Source organism: Colias croceus, chromosome 5, assembly GCF_905220415.1.
Source record: "Colias croceus chromosome 5, ilColCroc2.1".
NCBI lineage: Eukaryota > Metazoa > Arthropoda > Insecta > Lepidoptera > Pieridae > Colias > Colias croceus.
Genome location: NC_059541.1, coordinates 4149870 through 4157758, shown reverse-complemented (window position 1 = coordinate 4157758; position 7889 = coordinate 4149870). Strand labels below are relative to the sequence as shown.

Sequence of the window (7889 nt, the reverse complement as noted above, 5' to 3'; positions counted from 1 at the left end):
TTTAAATTTTCCTATCGGATAAATCTTCTACCTCTTGTACAGATCGAGACATTTTGTTTCATTAGTCCCCACAGGGAATCAAATCTAGGACCCTTGGTTCAACCTGTGGTTCAACCCCTTAACCTGATGGAGTGAAAATTGAGCATTCCCAATTTTATAATAGTAGCTCGGAACAATTAACTAGGCTTGTTAATTGCTCCGAGAGTAGTAGACACATAATTATTTCTAATCTGTGGAAATTACTTTCAAGGTCATGTCATCTATTATACTGTTAATTTATGTTGCATAACGAAACATAATGCTTTCTCTCTTTTTCATAGAGTTCTAGCCATATAGCCTTCGTGTTTTGGTATATTTGTCTCTATATATTCAATACGTTATCGTTTCTATGAGCTTCTTGAAAGCTAATGGCTGCCGAACCCACTAATCGTGAAACAGCTGATGTGCTTCTCTTATTCGTAATAAATTAGTGTTTTATCTAGTGTGTTATTAAAATTATACAGATTAGATGATCCGTCACTTGTGCTTTAACTATATGCGACGTACAGGGTTTGTATATTTGGTGAATAATACACTGAAATGAAGCTTTACAACGGAAGGTTTTGTAGATTGTTGGCCTTTTCAGATGTCACTGACCATACAACAAATAATTTTGGACGCTAAAAGACTGGCTGGCCGTCTAAAGGAGCGTGAGACAGAAGCTGATGCTCTGCTAACCGAAACTCAAACAGCTTACAGACAAATTAGCACTATGAAACAGGTACAATTGAACCTTATCGCTTTGCTCCAGTAATTCATTGTAAGACCTATTGACAGGCTAATATTTTCATTGCACTATACAATATAAGCAAATGTAATGTTAGGTAAATATTGATCAGTCGATCTTATCAATTCAATTTTTATTTTAGTACAAAGAAGAAGTAGATACTCTTAATGAGGCTTCGAGGGAAAGACCGAGAGGAGAATTAATCGCAAGTATAGAAAGGGAATCTCGATTGATGAGAGACGTTCAGCGGGAGAATGGGGAGCTCAGAGCGGCATTGGAAGATCACAGGAGAGCATTGGAGTTGATCATGTCAAAGTACAGACAACATACAGAAAAGAGAGTATGGGAGTCGAGGATAGACTTCACAGCTGCTATTAATGAGAAGCAGCAAGAGGTATTTTTATGAACAATTTGTGTATAAAAACAAATAAGTTTTATTTTGAAACAACTGATTTAATGAAGCTATGTATTTAGATTGTAAATGATTAAGTATATTATTACAGTTAATTCGCCAGCAAGCAGAGCGTATTAATGAAATGACAAGTATAATGTACAAAGCAGTCAACATGGATGCTCATGGTGATTCAAGGAAGGAAGAGGAATTATACCAAAGGCTTATTACAGAGAATAAGGTATATTATGATGTTTTATTTTGCATAATATATATATGTACCACAGATATATAAACATTACTTGAAGCAGATGTAACTTTTCCTACAAAACGCGTGGCCAATTACGCACACCAATACAAAATTCATAAACAGGGCCGAATTCAGTACCTGTGTCAGAAAAAATATAATCACCTTCGTGACGTTTAACATTGTTTTTTCTTATTAATATTATATTATTATATGTGGCAAACAAGCAGGTGGGCCATATCCACCTGATGGGAAGCGGTTACTGTAGCACTATGGACGCCTGCAACACTTGTACATTGTCCTGTTGCGATCGCTTTGTTTTATTGTGAATATGAATGGATTATTCCCATACCATATACATACTAAAATAATTACAAATCTAATATAATACTGTAATGTCGAGAACGATTAATTTTATCTTTATTAAACGACTTCAAAAATGAAGGAGGTTTTCAATTCATCGGTTTCTAAATATGTTTATTTTTGTATGTATTTTCGCAATAACTCAGAGAATAATAGCTTTCTAATTAGTTTCATTCAAATTTTATCACAATCGGTATCAGTAGTTTGGGTGGAAGTAGAGTTTTTATCTGAGAGATATGTACCATATTTGGATTTAATTTTGGTAGTAATTTCATAGCGAATTGTCATTTTTTTATCACAGTATAGGTAGTCATAACTTTGTAGACAGCAGATTACTAAGGGCGGAGCGGAGAACATGATGTGCATCATCGCATGTTGCATCAATTACTTCCCAAAAATTCTCGTAGCGTACGGCTTCTACGATGTATGTACCAATGTGTAAATAAAACAATAAAAACCAGATTTTTAACAATTATTTATTTTGAAACAACACAACTTTTTTAAATAATTTCTATTGGACAAATTAGTGTCTTTACATTTGTGTTTACATCGTAAATTAATATAAAATCACTTACAGGTGCTTTGCCGGCCTTTAATAAACAAATACGCTCTTTTCTTGAAAGCCTTTATATTTGCTTAAGCTACTGTCATAAACCTAAACGTAGTATTAAATGTACTTCGTACAAAATTATATGCCCTGGGGGAGTTAAAATTTAATTGGAGGGCAAATGACCGTAGTTCGGCTGAATACGATATTAATGGCTAAAGTACTACCACGGGATTTTTTTAAATACCTCACCAGAAAATCTTTATTATTTCCCGGTATATTGTTTAAAATATGTATATCTTCTTGATTTAATTTATCTTTCAGTTCAGCAATAATATTAGAAAACTTTGCAACTTTACGTTTCAAACGGATGCGTTGTTGACGCAATGCTTTGATCTGTTTATTTTTTGTTAAAATCTTCTTCTTCAGTGATTCCACTAGCTTTTCGACTGTTTGTGGTTTCAAGACATCAACATTTGAAGGTCCTGGCAAATTTTCTGTAACCTAAAAATTAATATATTTTTAAAAATCCTTGTGGCAAAAAAACAAAGAACACATTTCTATAAAATAGTGGTTTTGGTATAAATTTATAGAATGTATAAAGCATCTTAAAAAATAACAACAACTTAACCACAAGGAGTATTTCAGGATAATTTTAATATTCAGAATGCTTAATATAAATAAAATAATAAATTCCTTACATTTTGAATCTCACGAAGCACTGGAAGCAAAGTTTTAACTCGTTTTATTGGAGGTGAACATAATTCTTCATCCTGCAAAAAAAAAACTTGCATATTGTGTAACTAATATCTAACACTAATTACAATTAAAAAATAAAGCAAGATATCAAGAAACAGCTTATTAACATGGCATATTCAGCATTCACATCTCAGCAGGGTTACAATACAATAACACATTACTTCCTGTGTTAGTAGGAACCCATTCAATCTAGTTAATCTATTATTAAGACAGGTGGACCATGATTTGATGACCCTCTATTATATACTGCGGACTTTGTAAGCTTTAATTACCTAATTGTTGATCAAAATATGTACATAAGAATTGCAACAATGGCTACATTGACAGTTATGAATATGCTATATTGTTGCTAACTTATTGTACAATGTACATTGTACACCATAAATGACAAAACTCATAACTAACATGTATAGCGCATCCTGCACTTGTAATTGGAAAGCATGTTGGAAAAAGTAAAGTGCTGGGTCTGGTACTGGTGGAAAATTGAGGTGGGTGAAGAAAATGTAATATAATAAGGAAGTAAGATAGTTATGTTAAGCTTACCTCAGAAACTTGTTCAAATATAGTTGGCACTGCACCAGGTCGTAGATTTGTACAAGATTTACTAGTATCTAAGTATTAATTTACAAAGTGCTTCGAACATAACAAGCTATTGGGTTTCGGTTTCCACGTTTGACGTTTCATATTTACTATCCAAAGTTGTCGCAGAGCGATATCCTTAGGAAACCTAAAACAACGTGAAACTATGAGGAGTTACCTTATGAAAGTATGTGCCTACTGAACAAAGAAATGTATACAGCAAATATCAATACTTAACTGAATTCGGCCCTGTTCAATACTAACCTACTTTTGAAGTACAGAAGCTGTCATAACAAATGTAAACAAATTTGTAAATTTGCAAGAAATTTAAGCCCAGTTCATTGGAACAAGCCAATATTGGATGGAACAGATAATACGCATAGTAATTAGCGATTGTGCCTTAAAGACTTTCAAAAAAAGAGTTGATTTTGGTAGTATTAGCCCGACAGAAATACTGTTTATATTGAACCTTAGATAAATTACCTGTGAAATGATATTCCTTGTATTTTCTTATGACTGGAACTTTCACAATTACTTGCACAGCATTTTACCATATTGATATTGTTTCTTTTTAACGTTTTTATAAAATATTTTTAAATATTTTCAATAAAACACTCGACTTCAAGACTTTGGTTTTGTGTATGTCAAGATGGCGACAGATCGAAAAAATGCCACGCGCTTGACAACTGTCACTGTGTGTGTTAGTGTTGTTACAAGCGAAAAACAAGGATAGTGCATATGAGAACATTGAACGAGTAAAAGAGATAAAATATTGAGTTAACACATACAAAAAATATGTCTCGTCTGCTTATATTTGGATGTCTGTGATATGTACTATTTCTTAGCTTTTCTAATGTTTTTATTTTAGTTCATTTTTTTTTGTGCATATGCTAAACAAAGAATTTAATCTCATATGGTGAAAGTTAGAAAGTTGGGATGTCGTTTATTAATTTATTTCTTCATCATTGGCATTATCAACACAGGTCACAGGCTTTTAATAGGTGAAATTTATGGTCTTATGACATGCCATTCTTTTTATTTTGTTTTTATTATGTGATCCAAGCTGTAGTTAATATAATTTTAAACTAAATTAGGCAATTTAATTTAAATTATGTATTATGTTGGTTAATTTTATAATATTTATTATTTTTGTAAAATTCCCAGACATATTTCATTCAGCTAATTGCTAGCTAATGAAATATTGATGTGATTAAGGTTTCAGAGAGCATCATATCACACATATTTAAAAAAAAAATGGTTTGAGACATTCCTAATGTAAAATACTCAATCCAGGAACAGGACGGAAGACAACTAACATCATAGTATTTCATTTTAAAAAAGTTTTTTAATAAAAATCATGTAAAGATCTGAAATGCATCTACCCTAGTTGAGGATGCTATAGAATTAAATTGATTCCAATGATGTGAACATTGCAGGGTCTCCGCGAGATGCTCGACATCTCGCGGCGGTACGGCTCGGACAAGGCGTACGCGCCGCCCACTGAGGACAAGGACGTGCAGACGGACGGGCCGCCCATGTCGGGCGCGTGACGACCCGCGCTCGACACGTGCCGCCTCTGAACGACCAACCATGCACCTCATACCATACATGTGAACGTTCTCTCGTGACACTGACATTTGTGCGACAAATCTCATGTGTGTGACCGGCTCCACTACATTCAAGGCCCCATACCTATCCCCGTTATGAACGGTATTATTGAATCATTTCTCTATTGGTTGTATTTAATGTTTGTTATTCATTGTACTATCTAAATATATTTTCTGTCTGTGCTCAGAGATCATGATGAAGCGCCTTTGTTGAAATTTCCAGATGTGATGAATGTTTGATTAATACTTATGGCATTACTGTGATCTTTAGAATGTACATTAAGTATGACATGCTACTAATGCCAACTTAACATTTATTTAGTGTCTGGTATAGATATTAATTGATCTTAAATTAATATCTCCCAATTTTAATGTAGTAACAAATTCAAAACACTTTATTTGTCACAGATTTTGTATGTTTTCAACGTTTTCAATATTGTCATTTAAAGCAGGGGCACAGAGACAGAAACAACATAAATGTACATGTATTTTTTTATATAATATTATTTCTGTAAAAAGTCCCTATTAAGATACTACATTAAAATTGGTATACCTCTACATGGAAATTAAGTAAGATGTTTTTATAATTGCCACTATAATACTGGGGTAAAACTTCTAAATTTCATACTTTGCAATCTCTACAAGCTATTAAATATATCTAGTAAATTAACATGTATTAGATGTACTGTGCTATTTAGACAATATGATAATAAATTGTATAGTTTATATTGCAAAGAATTTCAACTTTACTTTCTCATTCAGTTCAGTAGATATTAAAGTTAAGATTTAGTAGTATATTCATAATGTTAAAATTTATAACTCAGTAGATTATAGTTAGTAGATTTTATGAAGTAAGTTTATTCAGATCTATGTCGTAGTAAGATATTATTAAAACAAAGGATCAGCAGCACCCATGAAACTTTTTCTGACAATTTTTTTTTTCATTTTCCTTTTTAATCGAAAGAGAGCTGTGCAATATGCATATCATGACAAACACATTGATAACTTATAACTCAAATAATTCTTGAAAGAGTATATAATATAACCGATTGAGAGAGTAATCTGTTTATCCTTGCCTTACTACGACATACAATTCATACAAAACGTACAGTTATGGAAGCAACGAGGGCACAATCAAAAGTTTTGTACTTAGGAGACAACCATTTTAAAACTGGGAATCTTCAAATCAGCGCAGAATTAATAATATTTAAATGTTACTCCGCTCGTGGCTTCAGCCGCAAAGAAGAAATCTTGCCTAAAATTTCTCAAATACTAAAACAATTCTCGAGAACCTCTATGCAAATAGCCACTGATGAAAACAGAATGAAATCTAGTTTTTGAGTACCGAAATCGCGAACAAAAACGGCTGAAGATTTTGTTATGTGATATGTAGTGATTTATTATGATCTGTTAGAAACAACTAACAATAATTAAATTTATTGCATTTTTCACATGATTCCAGTTTTAAAAAGTAACTAAGAAGAGATTCTCGATGTATTTTAATAGCAGAAGGGTGGTATATAATTAATCTTGTACCTTTATCTAATATATAAAAATCAATGCCACTTTTCGTTGTAATTCCATAACTCGAGAACGGCTGAACCGATTTCGATAATTCTTTTTTTATTATATTCCTTGAAGTACGAGGATGGTTCTTATGTAGAGAAAACGTTAATATGTACCACGGGCGAAGCCGGGGCGGACCGCTAGTTGATTATAAAAAGAATACAGGCAGTGTGATAAACATACAGAGTTAAGCAAAGAGTTTTTATCATTGTATAACTTTCTTACTTCAAGAAGACTACTTCGCGGCTAATACATATTGCTTAATAACTTAATTGCCAGCAATCAGTATGATCAAGCTCTAGGGTCTCCCACCAAATTTTTTTATTATTACCTTACTATTAATTTATGTGTTGATTATATTTTCGCGATAAAATGATATTATCAATCCTGTCGCTATTCATCAGTATTACTAAATTATTAAGATTCCAAGGATATTATGATCCATTTATTTTGAAAACATAAAGTTATGAATGTTTATTTGACCCACTTAAACCATTCGCTTTAAGAGAACACGTAAACAAATATAAAATCTGCGAGATAGGTAATATCAATCAAGTAAAATGTCCTGAATTAAGATTTTGCTTTGTTATTTAGAAAAAGATCATGTTGATTTAAATTTTGAGAAATCCCTTAAGCATTTCTAAATAATAAAATATTCTCCAGGTCCCACTTGACATATTATGTTGTCTTGACCCTGCCTGTTTTAGAACATAATCATAATAATACTGTAGTACAAACACCATTTAATGGTCAGTTACTCTTGTCAGTATCAGTAGTTTTTGATTTGAAGTTTTAGACCTCAATAAAACACATGAATGTGATTGTAGTTCATCTTCGCTTAGAATAGTTTGAAATAGCACAAGTAGCATGATCTGCGCAATAATAAACATTAACTCTTTTCTGAGTTTGGTAAAGGAATAATATGATTTTCAGTTTCTTCTATTGTAATTAATAATAGCATATTTAGGATAAATTCATTTTAAAAGTATCTAGTAATTATATAGGTACATAAAATTTATAAACACTTGATGCGATATTTTTTCATGTAACATGTTCAGCTTTGG

General features: G+C 32.1%; 1 protein-coding gene and 1 long non-coding RNA gene across 4 annotated transcripts; one reads left to right on the top strand and one right to left on the bottom strand.

Annotated features, from left to right (window-relative positions):
- Positions 1-375: 375 nt before the first annotated feature.
- LOC123692159 (FGFR1 oncogene partner 2 homolog) lies at positions 376-6795 on the top strand. Of its 2 annotated transcripts, none has more exons than XM_045636856.1 (5): positions 376-549; positions 609-760; positions 909-1160; positions 1270-1398; positions 5089-6795. In XM_045636856.1, the coding sequence occupies exons 2-5, from the start codon at positions 626-628 to the stop codon at positions 5200-5202; spliced, it is 630 nt and encodes a 209-aa protein (XP_045492812.1). In that variant the 5' UTR covers positions 376-549; positions 609-625; the 3' UTR covers positions 5203-6795. The 2 variants fall into 2 exon arrangements, with proteins under 2 accessions (XP_045492812.1, XP_045492811.1); XM_045636855.1 differs by having other exon boundaries at positions 379-549; positions 626-760.
- On the bottom strand, positions 2549-4459 carry LOC123692161. Of its 2 annotated transcripts, none has more exons than XR_006751498.1 (4): positions 3917-4459; positions 3617-3800; positions 3016-3087; positions 2549-2818 (listed from the first exon to the last, which is right to left on the bottom strand). It is a non-coding gene; the product is annotated as an uncharacterized LOC123692161 (long non-coding RNA). The 2 variants fall into 2 exon arrangements; XR_006751497.1 differs by having other exon boundaries at positions 4136-4456.
- Positions 6796-7889: the final 1094 nt, after the last annotated feature.

Excerpts from the sequence above, each read along its gene's own strand:
- LOC123692159 (XM_045636856.1), top strand. The coding sequence starts at position 626 with ATGTCACTGACCATACAACAAATAATTTTGGACGCTAAAAGACTGGCT. Across the intron at positions 761-908 it reads AAATTAGCACTATGAAACAG|TACAAAGAAGAAGTAGATAC; the intron begins GTACAATTGAAC and ends TTTTTATTTTAG. Across the intron at positions 1,399-5,088 it reads GGCTTATTACAGAGAATAAG|GGTCTCCGCGAGATGCTCGA; the intron begins GTATATTATGAT and ends TGAACATTGCAG.